Source organism: Fusarium oxysporum, chromosome 3 (assembly GCF_000149955.1).
Source record: "Fusarium oxysporum f. sp. lycopersici 4287 chromosome 3, whole genome shotgun sequence".
In the NCBI taxonomy this organism is placed as follows: Eukaryota; Fungi; Ascomycota; class Sordariomycetes; order Hypocreales; family Nectriaceae; genus Fusarium; species Fusarium oxysporum.
In genome coordinates this window covers 1,786,178-1,801,336 of record NC_030988.1, presented here as the reverse complement: position 1 = coordinate 1,801,336, position 15,159 = coordinate 1,786,178, and the positions used below count along the sequence as shown (strand labels likewise).

The window sequence follows — 15,159 nt, the reverse complement described above, 5'->3', positions numbered from 1 at the left end:
CAGCTTTTAGTTTTTTTAGACTTAGCCTGAATTCTATATAAGCTTTGAAAAGTCAGCTTTTTAGGTGTAAAGTGACGTGAGACACTCGCTTGTCTGAGACACTCGCTTATCATGTACGTTAGTAATTTAGCTGTAAAAAGTTGGAAGCTAAAGCTCTTGGTACCCCGCTTGTACTGCTGTAATGACAGGAATAGGGTGGGTGGGGTACGAGTTGTAGCCTCATTAGGAGACAACATTATGTGTTGCATGTGGCTGTAAAAACATCAAGAATTGACTAGCGGCCCCGCACTCTGCCGAGAGAGACAGACAAGGCTTCATCAAGACTTCAATCAATAAGATTACCAGTTTCTGCTCCATAATACGTTGAATCCACCCCATTCATGCGCTCAATATACGTAGCGCGTATCCAACCAGTTGTGGACAATTAAAAGATGTGGAGGTGTCACGTCGGGAGGAAGTGGTTTTCGCAAAGGTGGGGTGGCGTTTCGGGATACTTTTGGACCACCAGTGTTGACCTTAGGTGGTCACTGAATGAAAGTATCTTTTCCAGCGTCGAGGTTCTAATCATGGCAAAACCATGAATATTAAGTCTGGGAATTGTATTCAATAGAGGATATAAAAGCATAATTCGGCGGGGTGTGACGTGACAAGCTCACATATATCATGTGAAAGTATAGGACCCTGGGCAGTATCTACATGGTTGCTACTGTCAAGGAATAATAAAGTTGATCCAAAGTTACGTTTATTGTGGCTTTGCGTTGCGAAATAATCTAACCATTTTTTGTTTCTAGTGAGCCATTCGACCTTGCTTATGTATGTGTTAGTTGTAAATTACCGTCACGTCATCCTCACGCAATACCACGTGGCTAGTGGATAAGCCAACGCTGTTTTGGTCGCCATTAATGGTCATGTAATCATCACGTATTTACCTCGAGAGGTCCTCAAATAATGAGATCATTATGGCCTGTTGTAAACTTGATATCTCTCACCCACGTTGTTATTAATTTCATTAGTCGAAAGTTCTCACATGATTGACAAAGAAGCTCCCCCGCTGTTTGCCATATATAATCAAAATTACCTCGCTTTTTAAACTACATGACACCAATAGCATACATCAGGCCATCAGACCACCGGTAGGAACACTATCTTAGCCTTAAAACACGTTCCTGAAGGCGTCTTCCTCTCACCATTTTTTCGTTCATCGCCGCTGTTTTGACGATTCCACAAGGTTCATTCCGATATCGATGCTTACTCAAATCTCAAGGTCATTCATTCCTGCCATCTATAGCACTGCCCGGTTTAGAACCTTGATTAACTACACTAAACTCGGTCCCAGATACTTATCTACGATGAAGGCTCTCGTCTACAGGGCAGTCAATGCGGTATCCCTCCAGGATCGGCCTATTCCCACCCTTTCATCTCCAACTGATGCCATCATAAAGGTCACAAAGACAACTATTTGTGGTACAGACCTGCACATCCGAAAGGGCGATGTGGCTACCTGCCAGCCCGGCCGCGTCTTAGGTCACGAAGGCGTTGGTATTGTGCACTCCACAGGATCCTTTGTCACGCGGTTCAAGAAAGGTGATCGTGTGCTAATCTCGTGTATCTCGAGCTGCGCGACTTGCGAGTACTGTCGTAAAGGCATGTACAGCCACTGCATATCGGGAGGCTGGATCCTCGGAAACACCATAGATGGCACGCAAGCTGAGTTTGTCCGCGTTCCATTCGCTGACTCAAGCCTTTATGCCATCCCCCCGGGTGCTGATGAGGCTGCCTTGGTCATGCTGAGTGACATATTCCCCACAGGACTAGAATGTGGCGTGTTGAATGGCAAGGTACAGCCAGGAGGCATCGTTGCCATCGTGGGATCTGGTCCTATAGGTTTGGCGGCTTTGGTCACGGCCCAGATGTACTCACCGTCCAAAATTATCATTGTCGACATGGACGCCAAGAGGCTAGAAGTTGCGAAGCACCTGGGCGCCACCAAGATAATTGACAGTTCCAAAGAGAACCCAGTTGCTAGTGTTATGGCTGCAACAGACGGCAAGGGATGCGATTCTGTTGTTGAGGCTGTGGGAATCCCAGCAACATTCGAGCTATGTCAAGAGTTACTGGCACCCGGCGGCACCTTAGCCAACGTCGGGGTTCACGGTACAAAAGCGGATCTTCACCTACAGAAGCTCTGGGATAGAAATATCTGTGAGTGCGTTCTTCTTAAGCAAGGGTATTGCTAACCAATCGTGATACTAGCCATCACCACGAGACTTGTTGACACTGTCACTACACCCATGCTTCTCAAGTTAGTTGGGTCAGGCAAGTTGAAGCCAAGCCTACTCATCACGCATCGTAAGCAAAAACTTGATTCAATCAAGAAAGAGCTAACCTATTGGTCTAGACTTTAAGTTCAGTGACATGGAGAAGGCTTATGAAACGTTTGGAAAGGCGGCTCAGCATGGGGCCTTGAAGGTAGTTATTGACGTGGACTGAATGTTTGCATATGTTTCGATGTTATGACCGTCTGATGTAGTATATTTCTGAGTTCTAGTACTATTTCCGAAGGACATTCCAATGAAACATTCGGACATCATAGTTATATATAATCAGCATGTGCTAGATTAGCCTGGGTTGGCATGAAAGATAGGTCACTGAGTAGCGCAATATCGACGGCGCGGCTTCAATGTTGGAAACACACCGCAGAAATACCTTCGTGTCCTTATACGCAGAGATGAGGGATGTCTCAAACGTTGGAAGACCAGGGTAGAGATAGACTCCCGAGCGATTGGGTACACATCTTCTCCGATATCAACGAGAAGAAGCTACATCATGTTAGTCGAATTATCTAAGGCTCGGATGTCATGTCGTATTAATTACGGTATCAGACTTGGTCAACGCAGGATGGCGAAGACCTACGTTGGCGCTGATCGTCATTACGCGCAAGTGAAGCAGCGCTGAGGCAGGATGTGGCCACGAACGAAATTAATATTATTCTCAATGTTGAAGACGTTTAAAGATTGATAAGTTATTATTCATTAGAAGATTGCTGAGACGCAGATAACATCACACGTCAGCCCGAGTCGAGAGGGGTCTGCACCGGTCGGTTAATTAAGCCTGTATTCAGAATCATAAGTCTAGAGTGTGATCCACAGAAGTTCGCAGAGTAACTCCGGTGGGGATTGCGGCTCAGCAGCTTGGGCCCACCGGTGGTGATGTGAAGATATCATGGTGGCATCCGGTACGTTCAGTTGTTGAATATACATATACTGTCGGTATTTAGTTGGCTGCTGAGACCAAGTTCTAGAGGCTCATTCTTGGCGTAGAGTGCGGTGATCTCACTCATTTGCCCCCTACTATGGAGTACCTCCAAATCCTTCATCACAACTACATGGGCGTGCCTAGTCATCAGATCACACACACCTCATTCCCATAATAATCATGAAGATTAGGTTTCGTTTTGATGGCATCAAAGGGTTCATGCACAGACGAGGCGGGCCAAGACCATACCTCCTCCTACAAATGAGCCTAGATGCTTGAGCATACCAGCCCACTTTGAGGGACTTCCCAGATGATAAATTGTTTGACAGCGGGCCGCTTCAAATCAACAGATGAACTGTCAAGGCACTCTGACCCATGCGAAGATGAATCCTTCATGTACCGTGTCTAAACAGGCTAGTCTGATGTCAATTGAGCTAGGATCTGTTGAACAGGTGCTAGGATGTCACCTGCAAACAGGAATACCTTAAGATTACAAATCGCAATAGTAGAACTTTAAAGGGGAAGATTTTGACACAAAACAACATAAATACACAAATCTGAATCAATAGACCGAATACACGTAATGTTTGACAGGATCCTTCATTTTTACCATCACACTCAGCCATTCCAGTTGTACTCTTATTTCGGCCTTATTAGAAGGCATTGGTGTTTTGTTAGGCTTGTTAAGGCTTCTAACGTATCTCACCACCCCGCCCACCCCCCACCGCCCGATTGGTGATAGTCTCAACACCAACAGATAGCATCTATGACGCGGATATCTCACGGTTGCAATTCTTATTCAATTAATTCCAAGTTTTTAAAATGACTTTAAATATACCTGATCGTGAAATGAGGATTTTTCGAGCCATTTCTAACGCCCGTGAGACGAGTATTCGCGCTGCATCATAGCTGGAGACCGTTCCTCGCTCGACATTGAGGGATCGGATCAACGGTGCTTAATCGACACAAATAGCACATGAAAAGTTCCTCTCTCTGACTCCTTTACAGGAAAAGGAACTCGTTGACCTTATTTTACTGCGTGAGAAGGCGTTCCAGCCTCTTCTGAAGTCAGAGATACACTCATACGCACAGCATCTTGCTGAACTCAACGGTCTTGGACCGCACCTCGGCAAGAACTGGGTCAACCGTTTCTTCAGGCGTCATACGAGTGTTATTTTGAAGCCATCACGACTTTTTTCTACTGCAAGAAGGAAGACAGTGACAGAGGAGGGACTCAGGGAGTATTATCGTGGTCTTCTGGCCATTTGCAAAGAGTTATCCATAGGCTCAGACCGCATGTATAATCTCGACGAAACTGGAGTCCAAGAAGGGGAGTCTTTGGCCGGGGCTGTTGCCGGAACGGTCCTGACGACTTCATCAGAGAAGATACAGTCTGACGCCTCGGCTTGGATCTCAATCCTCGAGACTATATCTGCTACAGGTCAGCGACTAACCCCGTGTATTGTATATACAGGAAAAACATCACAGGGCCAGAATCTTGGCGATTTTATTCCTGATTGGAAATACACATGCAGTAAGAAGGGCTGGAGCAATACGGAAATTATGTTACGGTGGTTTTATGATGTTTTTCTCCCTGGGACGACGCCAAAAGACCCGTCACAATGGAGACTTCTCGTCCTGGACCAACATAAGACTCATATCTCTGTGGAATTCATGAAGAAGGCATATATGAACAAGGTCTGGCTCAGTTGGCTGCCTTCGCATTCTTCTCATATCACTCAACCTCTCGATGTGGGCATTTTCGCAGCTCTGAAGAGGTATTATCGAGCTGAGACGGCCGGGATGCATACGTACGAGGCGACATCCTCTCGGCAGAAACATATCTTCGCAACTGCATATAAAATAGCTTCCAATAAAGCGTTCAGTCAAGACAATATCCGGAATGCATTTAAAGCATCTGGAATTTATCCTGTCGACGTTGAGAAGGCAGTGTTAAAGTTGAAGCCCAAAGAGCGTCGATCCGTGATTTCAAACCCCCTTATAACACCACCAATCCAAGCTCTACAGGGCGATGATATCTTCGCGACGCCTTCATATAGTCATGATATTGAAAAACTGCTTTTAAAGGTGAATTGGGCGTCAGAAAACGTGCAAAGGGACATCAGATTAATCCTCAGGAAGGCAGGCAAGTCCCTCGATCAAAAGATAGCCGAAAACTGCACCAAAGACGAGGCAATCGTGATCATAAGAGCTCGAGAAGTTGATCAGAGGCCACCCGGCCGCTCGCAGGTCAATTTTGACCCTAATCAGGCTTTTCCTGATATACCACAATTGATCTCAGCCCGTGATCGGGCTGAAAGGAATACCTGGAAGTTAAATAATAAACCAGCTGCAGAAATACGTCCGAAAAAGCGGAAAAAACAGACTACTGAGTAGGTATTTTTTAAACGGTATCCAAAAAAGAATTAAATTTAAAGCTAACGTGTTTGATAAGCATGCGCCGCAGACAAGTATGCGCCGCACTTTTCCCTCTTACATCATACATTTTACCTGATCAATTAGTTTTCAACCATTTATCATGTCACAATCTTCAATTGAAGCTAAAACCCTTCTTGCTCTTCAGGCCCTTCAGAATAATCCAAAATTAAGTGTCCGACGCGCTGCAAAGATGTATGAGATTGATGAGCGCCGCCTACGTCGCCGCCAGCAAGGCATTCAATCACGACGCGATTGGATTCCAAAGTCACGGAAACTATCTGATCTGGAAGAGCAGATAATAGTCCAATTCATTCTTGATCTAGATTCGCGAGGATTTCCCTCGCGATTACGTTTTGTGGAAGAAATGGCTAATTCTCTGCTTGCTGACCGCGATGCGTCACCTGTCGGCAAGCGCTGGGCTCATAACTTTGTAAAGCGACAACCAGAGCTCAAGACGCGTTTATTTCGGAAATATGACTACCAGAGAGCTAAATGCGAAGATCCATCGATTATTCGTAGCTAGTTTAGGCTCGTACAGGACACAATCGCAAAGTATGGTATCCGATCAGATGATATCTGGAACTTTGATGAGACTGGCTTTATGATGGGCATTATTATGGCCGGAATGGTCGTCACCGGTTCAGAAAGGCAAGGCAGACCAAAATCAGCGCAGCCTGGAAACCGGGAATGGATTACTGTAATCCAGCCGATTAATGCAGAAGGTCAATCGATCGCACCGTTTATCATTGGTGCAGGCCAATATCACCTTACGAATTGGTACCGAGAATGCGACCTCCCGGGCGATTGGGTTATCGCAACGAGCCAAAATGGATGGACAAATAACCAGCTAGGCCTTGAGTGGCTAAAGCACTTTGACCGATGTACAGCCAATCTATCAGTTGGTTCCTATCGTCTTCTGATCCTTGATGGTCACGAAAGTCACCACTCGACCGACTTTGAGATATATTGTGAGGAGCATAATATTATTACGCTTTGTATGCCGCCTCATTCATCTCATCTACTTCAGCCTCTTGACATCGGGTGCTTTGGGCCGCTGAAAAAGGCATATGGTCGAGAAATTGAGCATCTAATCAGAAGCTCTATAACTCACATTTCGAAGACCGAGTTCTTCCCGGCCTTTTATGCCGCTTTTCAGGCTACTATGACCGAGAAGAATATTAAGGGAGGTTTTAAGGGAGCTGGCCTTGTCCCTTTTGATCCAGAAAGTGTAGTCTCAAAGCTTCATGTGCAGCTACGGACTCCAACACCTGCTGAGGAGGAAGCAGGCCAGGCACAACCTTGGACTTCAAAGACCCCGAAGACAATTATTGAGGCTGAATTGCAGTCTGAATACCTTGAAAGACGAGTTAGAAGGCATCAAAGCAGCTCTCCAGAGTCAATTTTAGAAGCACTAAAGTCTCTTTCAAAAGGAACGAAGGCAGTTATGCATGAGATGGTTTTAATGAGGGCTGAGATTCAAGATCTTCGACAGGCGAATGAGATACTTAGCCGACGGCGCAGAGAAAAAAGAACCCGCCTACAGAATAGAGGGAAGATGGCAGTAGAGGAAGGTCGGGATTTAACTGATCAGATAGATATAGATATGCAGGTAGTGGCCGAATTGTCGAAAAGTGGTGGTCAGGGAAGGTCGATGCGACCGGGGGTTCGGCGCTGTGGGAGATGCGGCAAGGCCGGGCATAATGCAAGGACCTGTCAAGAGGGTATTGAGGCCTCTGCAGAAGAGTATAGCAATTAGAATTAAACGATTAGATACTTTATTGTGTTTTTATTGAGATTTTTATTTTTAAGATGAAGACTTTTGTAACACTCGCTTATCTGTAACACCCTGTCGCAGGCCGGGCATGGTCTCAATGATCCTCAGGAACAACAGCCCTTAGTAATCAAGCTGGGTGATTTAAAGTAAAACCTGTGGGATGGAATAACGTACATGATAAGCGAGTGTCTCAGACAAGCGAGTGTCTCACTATACTGTGTTACCTAAATACAGCTTACCCTACAGCACTTTTTTAGCTAAAATAAAATAATAGAAAATATTAAAAGTTATAGTTTTAAGTAGTACAGCTTTTAAAACTAAAATATTATTTTTTAGATTTTCTTTAGCATTATATTATCTAAAAAACCTGTTAAAATACAGTATAAATAGATTTTCTTTAATAACTCTACGAATAATTTAGCTATAATTCTTTTATGAAGTAACGTGTTTGATAAGTGAGTGGGTCAGACAAGTAAGTGAGTCACTGCACTGTATAGTATTAAAAAACCTACCCTATAGTATTTTTTTATTCTAAATAAAATAGATAAAAATTTAAAAAAAATATTTTTAAGAATAGTATAGTTAACCTTATTATAAAATATTTTTTTAAGACTTTTAGCTATTTTATTTTATATAGTAAAGCTTAATTATACAGTATAAAATACAGTATAAATAGGTTTTAAGGTTTATAGCTATATAGAATTTTTCTAAAAGTCTTAAAAAATTTATATAATATATTTTAAGACTTATATATAGGCTACTAAAATTACAGCCAATTTAGGCTTAGTTTGAATTTTTAAAGAATTTTTTAAACCCCGGATTTAAGGTGGAAATAAGATTGACTCACTCACTTGGATGACCCACTCACTTATCAAACACGTTATATAGCTTTCTTATACAGTTAAAAATAAGTTACAAAGCTTTTAGCTTTTTTGGGCGTAGCCTGAATTCTATATAAGCTTTTAAAAGCCAGCTTTTTAGGTGTAAAGTGAGGTGAGACACTCGCTTGTCTGAGACACTCGCTCATCATGTACGTTACCCCACACAGAAGATAGAACCAATCAACTCACTACTGCTGCTCATTCTGAATGACCCGACCTTCAATCCATTTTAAGCACATCCAGTGCGACAATTAGTCTCGTAGCTACTTGCGAAGGATGGTCCCCCACCGAGATTCCTCACAGAGGCAAGTGACTGGGATGTTGCGCTTGATATGAATTATACCTTATGAACTCTCATCTGAAATTGATCGAAGGTTAGCATTCGAACGGGTTTCCGAGGCTCTAGGTTATGATATGATGGACACCACCATTACTTACCATTCGTAGCGTTAGCATCACGCCACAACGGGACGCAACATGATGTGACGAGTCACTCCCATTCAGCCATTTTAGACGCCACAGATGTTTATGTGAGTAAATCCTATTGATCCAATTCGCTGAATACCCGGGTTGAACAATTTAACACGATTTGCTCTTATGACTGACATATGACAGCTCTGAATGCGATGAAAAAGGCAGCATCTACACGACAAGGATCAGGTGCGTATCTTCTGGCGGGGATTAACAAACTTCGGGCAGATTCAATTGAGTTTGAGGGCGCCACCTTTATCGCATGACCAATGAAGACATGTCGAGACAGCCCCGCAGCGTCGTTCATTTGGCTACTATGACGATACGCGTTCTCTGATTTCAAAATGCACATCAGACAATATGGATATATTTTCACGTCGTCCCTTCAGTCGCTTCGAGCGCTCTTGGGTCATTAAACCTGACTTATTCATTAAACAACCATCTTCTCTGCTTAAATACCTGATATCTACTTGAAAGTTCTTCATCATGTCGAACAGTTCCGAACTCCTCTACCATGTCATCCTAACAGTCATCGACTTCCATCTAGACTCTTCGGGGGCCAAACGATCCATCTACATTCTCGGCACACGTACGACACTCGACTCCGCCAAAGACTCGGCTTTCAGGGTCCTCCATACGCTGAGATACGAACCGGAGGACTTCATCGAGTACGCCGTACATTCAAGTCACACTAAAGACTGGGCTTATGGCAATGGAGTTCTGGTCTACGCTAAGGCCCCTGCAGGTCAGGTATTCCAGATCTCTATCCAGGCTACACCCAACACTGAACAGCTTCTGGGAGACAGCGATGGATCTATCATGTTACCCCAAGGAATACCTTCGCTTTACTACGTGACGCAGACCGTCATCGACTACAATAAAGATCGAACTGGCTGCGTGCAGGAGATGCAAATAGAGGGGACTTTTGTTCACCGGGCTGATGCAAACAATGCAGCGCGTAAGCTGCTTGATCCTCTTGAATTATGCAGAGTACGACACGGCGTGTACAAGATGAAAGGGGAATGGCCATATGGGGATGAACGTGGTTGCTCCATGCAGTCGCAGAGACTGGCGGAGAACACGGACTGTTGAAAGTAAAAGACTGTTGTTGAATACACATTACAAATACGAGAAGGTTGGTCTAAACGGACTCTTTTGGTGATTATGGAGTTGGTTTTAACCGATGGGGAATGTACATCTTCTTTTCCTGGAGGCTTGCAAATTTTGGTTGAGGAATTTGTATCATTAGTTGTTTGAGGCTTGCCAACTTGGGGATTCAACTTATTAGCATCTTTTTTTTTACTCAGATACTAGGCTATTAATGGGTATATCTTTCACTGCATATACTAGACATTACAATCCAGGGCATTGTTATGTGATAAAGCAAAAGTAAAGATACATTAAAGAACGAGCCTATGTACAAAGAGCTGGCACTATGTCCACATTGTCGCCAGCAAAGGAGTGATATCAAGATGCACTAATCAGCGCCCTCGTATACCGCAATGAGTAAGCACTAAGAGTTGGGTAAAGAACAGAATCAACAAAAGAAGTAGAAAACGACGTTTCCCAACGACGCGGCAATGCAGCCCAATCAAAAATGGAAGCCAGGGGGCACACAATACGGCGAGCCGTTCTGCTTGTTAAACAGGCAACCCGTCTTCGGGGGACAGACACCGGCGAACTAGAGACCGGATAAGCTTTTCCTGTCATCCGCCGCCATGGAACGGAGATACTTACTACCCAGGTGCGGTCGACATTGCAGACCTGCCAGCCCTTGAGGTCTGGCGTGCACGAGTAGGTTCCAGGCGTACAGCCTTTAGGAGCTGGGGTAGCAGCTGTGATGGCAGCCATAGTGGTGAGAAGAGGGATAACCTTCATGATGACAATGGTGTTGATGTGTGATGATTGATTGAATCTTATGATAGCGAGCGGATGCTATTGATAATGATCAAGTCAGCGCATGGCTGCTTGAGATGGCATTTTATACTTGACTGGAGTGCTTCCAATCTCCAGATCTCGTACTACAACTGCATTGCCTCCTCTAACTTATATTTAGAATAGAGGTCAGTTTGGGTCATTGTGCAGGCCATTACGAACTAACTCGTCGCATGTGAAGTGATCCACTTATGCGCCAAAGATAAGCTTACACCGGCGTCGTTAGATTGATTGGGCCATTTGACTATTGGAAGACCGGAATATAATGTTCCGATACGAGAAGCTCAAGGTGACCGTGCAATGGTGCATCAGTCAGATCAGGGACCTCGGTTAGTACTACAACCGCATATAACCGCCAGTGAAGGCATTCTTAAAATACCTTTCTAACCCCATTAACAAGCACGGAACGAACTATGATCTGATTTTATCGTGGCTTCGTGCAGATAATCGTATTACAACTGTCATAACACCTCGCTTATCGTGTAACCCTCCCTTGCTACTCTGACAGCCACCAATATCAGACGCCAGAACACAATCAGAACACCGCAAACTCTAATCACGCCGCAAGTCATAAACTCATCTCTTGAACTTTATAAGACACGGCACATTTTATGCACGATGGGAGATCAATCCCTCGAGTTATTTAACCGCACACAAAGGGCTCAGCATCTCAAGTAGCGATTGTAGGTGTCGGAGAAGTCGGCAGTGCCGTCGCTTATAACCTTGCACTGAATTCTATCGCCAGCGAGTCGCTTCTCGTTGATCTCGATCTCAATCTGAGAAATGCTCAGATCGAAGACCTCTCCGATGTCATCTACAGTACTAACAACAGTACACGTGTACGCCCAGCCACGTATCGTGAGGCCGCTCAGAGCGACCTCGTGGTCATAACCGCTGCATCTAAACACACGTTAGGTAAGCGTCCAAGTACTTGCTTTTGCTACAGGCTTATGGTTCTTTCAAGGTAAGGCAACGGTTGACTATATGTCTCGGAACACTTCGATGATACGTGAGGTGATGGAGGCGATGAAACCTTTCCGACCTGACACGGTTTTGCTGGTTGTGGTAAATCCTGCTGACTTGCTATCATCCATCGCCAAAGACATGTCGGGACTTCCTCCGTCTCAGGTCATCGGCACCGGTACTACTCTCGGCACTTACAGACTTCGTGGGATGATTGCATCTCGTACCTTGGTGAGTACCCGCGACTCTATCAGACATCTCAATCTCTCTAATACAGCACCATTATAGGTATCACCGTCTGCTGTAGATGCATTCGTCGTGGGTCGTCACGGGGACGACCAAGTAGTCACCTGGTCTTCAGCAAGCATTGGCGCGGTCCCTATTGCTGACGTACAAATGTTCAATGCTCTTGATCGCAATAGAATTGAACTAATCTGCAAGCATCGATTGCAAAGTATCATACGGGGTAAAGGCTCTGCGCCGTTTGAGATTGCTTCAGTCGCTGCTAATTTGTGCTGTTCTGTTATCTTAGACAAGCATGAGGTATACCCCGTTAGTCACTTTCAAGAGCAGTATGAATGTTGTCTCATCATGCCTGCTGTTATTGGAAGAAAGGGAATTCTGAGTTCAGTTCCGTTATCTTTGGATGCTGGGGAAGAGGTTGCGGTAAAGGCGTTGGGAAAACTAGTGAAAGAAAGTGTTGAGTCGATCCAACGAGACTGGTGGTGATGACGTTTCCTATTCACAGTGTTTTAAGTAACGTACGTGATAAGCGAGTGTTACAAACAAGCGAGTGTTACTGTCAAACATTACGTGTATTCGGTTCATTGATGTGAATTGGTGTATTCATCTTGTGTTCTGTTGAAATCTGCCCCTTGAAGGGTTCGCCATTTTGGCGCGTAATCTTAAGCATCCCTGCTTGCACGTGATACTCCAGCACTTGTTTAACACACCCCCCCAGATTGAACCTTGGGGCTCAGTCTGTATAGTCCGTTTGCTATCGTCAGGTTGGCCATCCGTCCATTCCCTTCATAGGCTCATCCTTCGTATAACTGTTCCTCTGCTCTGATGATGTCCTCCGCAGTAAGCTCCTTGAACCTTCTCTCCTGGATCCTGTCGTTGATATCCACTAGGCCAACCTGTGTGACGAACTTCTGGAACTGCTGAACGGGCAGTGCCTTCGTAAGGCCATCTGCAATCATCTCAGTAGTGGGAGTATGCCGGACCGAAATCCGGTTAGCGAGTGCCTCCTGGCGCAGCCAGTGGTTATGGATATCGACGTGTCGAAGTTTAGTCTGCAGGAGAGCCACGTCGGCGTTGATCAGCCGAATAGTCTGCACGTTATCGCACTGAATGATGATGCTTCTGTTGTCAAGGGTCACGCCGAGCTCGGTGATTAATCTGGAGATGAACATGGACTCCTTCGCAGCCTGCGCAAGTGCCAGCAACTCCGCCTCTGTTGTAGAGGTATTCACGGTGTCCTGCTTGTTGGCGCGCCATCCAATAGTCCCTCCAAATAGCTTCATCACGTAGGCTTGCGAGCTCTTCCGATCGATTGTGTTGTCGGCAAAGGAAGCGTCACTGTACACATCAAAAGTGTCTGTTCCGCCGAGTTGTAGTGCGAGTGCCCTGGTGTTTTGCAGATACCGGAATAGGTGGTCCAAGGCCTCATGATGATCGTCGCTCGGGTTCATGTTGAATCGACAAAGTCGAGAAACGGCAAAGGCAATATCGGGTCAAGTGATTACTGCCAGGTAGAGCACTGATCCGGTCTTGCGTTGATACTGCTGTATTGACACTGTTGATGCGCGCTCTTCGTTCGGAAGAAGTTCTTTCGTGGTCATTGGAGTGAGGGAAGGCTTTCCCCTTGAATCCTGAAATGACTAGTGATCTTATCCACGAATGACAATTACGACAGCCAAATCAGACGTTGGTTTCGGTCGCGAATAATCTCAATTCCAAGAAACCACTGTAGCATATCTCCTCCAGAGAGTTGGTACTTTTCTCGAAGCTTGCCTATCGTCCATTCGACCGATCTTTGATTGGTCTTCTCGTAGGCAACAATAAGGTCGTCCACATAGAAGAATATCAATATTCCTCCTTTCGAGAGACAGCATGGCTCGTGAGGTACAGACTTGAACCCAATGTTCGTAAGGGTGGTGGTTAGTTCCTTTTGCCAAAGTAATGGTGACTGGCGCAAGCCGTATAGTGCTTTCTGAAGTTTGAGGATCAGGCCAGGCTTCCGGTAGCCTCCGGGCATCCGCATATAGACGTCCTGTTTCAGTTCAGCATTGACAAAGGCGTTGACGACATCATACTGGAGAAGTTCTAAATCAAAGCGAGCAGCTATAGCCATGAGTGTTCGGAAAGATCTGCCGGCAAGTGTGGATGCATAGGTATCCTCGTGTGTCGACTTGGCCTGTTGATCGCCTCGCACAACGAGCCGGGCCTTGCACTTGGTGAACCATCCGTGCTTGTCGAACTTGTACACATAAACCCACATGCAGTCCAGGAGTTCCTTACCTGCGGCTTCTTCTCTCTGAACCTCACGCCAGGAGCGCATTTCTTTATGGCTTTCAAGATGAGTCTTTTCTGCCTCGCGGAATAGGTCACCTAGTGGATGGTTCTTGAGGTCTTTATGCCTTTTTGGCAATATTGGCATGTCTCGCCGGTGTATCCGGCGTTGGCCGTCACCTAAATCTGTCAGCTTTGCAGACTGTGTTTTGCAGTTGGGAGAATCCATCAGCTTAGTAGATTCCCCATGGCTTCCCGTAGACTGAGGTTCTCCGCTATCAGGGTGGCAGCTGGCCGAGCTCGCCTGCTTCTCGAACTTCCGCTTACTCACCACGTTGCCATTCCAGGTCCCTTTCACAGATGCAAGTCGACCGGCATTAAATGCGGCCTCCCAGTAACTGCTCGGAGTTGAAATGACACGAGAGGCTCCATTTGCGCCGTCTCGTCCCGGGGAAGTGCCAGCGCTAGGTGGGACATGCACCATCTTGGCAGCTCGTAACTGAGGGGGGTTCCCCCCCTCCTTCCTCACGGGAGGTTCTCTGATAGTAGCGACCAGAAGGGCAGCAGGCCGTAGAGGGCAAGTCTCCGGGGTCAGGTAGGGAGTGAATCGAGCGGTCGTGTAGGGGTGATCAGTCCCGTCAGGCTCTTCTCGATTACGATCTCCTACGACTAGTGTCCTGCCAGTCTCACCCTGCGTAATCGTGGGATCACGTTCAAACCCTCTATGTGGATAACTTGCAGCCTCCCGCTCAAACGCTAGTCCTTCAGGCAAGGCGCTTAATTCCTCGTCTTCTTCTTGGGTAGAAGCATCCAGATTGATGCTAGATCCCTGTAGGACCTCAGCATCAGTGAGATGCTGAATAAGTTCTTCCTGGTTTAGTTCTTTTAAATCATCCTTGAGGTGTTGCACATCCCCAGAGAACGTTG

At 45.7% G+C, this 15,159-nt stretch overlaps 2 protein-coding genes across 2 annotated transcripts; both read left to right on the top strand.

Moving 5' to 3' along the window:
- The first annotated feature begins 1,346 nt into the window (after nucleotides 1–1,346).
- Nucleotides 1,347–3,064, top strand: FOXG_16141 (alcohol dehydrogenase). The gene is made up of 2 exons (XM_018396226.1): nucleotides 1,347–2,349; nucleotides 2,399–3,064. Exon 1 carries the CDS (start codon nucleotides 1,350–1,352, stop codon nucleotides 2,235–2,237), a length of 888 nt encoding a protein of 295 aa, XP_018256735.1. The 5' UTR covers nucleotides 1,347–1,349; the 3' UTR covers nucleotides 2,238–2,349; nucleotides 2,399–3,064.
- An 8,692-nt stretch (nucleotides 3,065–11,756) lies between these two features.
- Nucleotides 11,757–12,533, top strand: FOXG_22336 (L-lactate dehydrogenase; the record flags this gene model as incomplete). Its single annotated transcript, XM_018402741.1, has 2 exons — nucleotides 11,757–11,949; nucleotides 12,007–12,533. Coding segments are annotated over 2 exons (634 nt in total), but the record flags the coding sequence as incomplete, so codon positions are not given.
- Between the last annotated feature and the right edge of the window lie 2,626 nt (nucleotides 12,534–15,159).

What these genes read in the sequence shown, in the direction of transcription:
- FOXG_16141 (XM_018396226.1), top strand. Translation starts at nt 1,350, where the DNA reads ATGAAGGCTCTCGTCTACAGGGCAGTCAATGCGGTATCCCTCCAGGAT.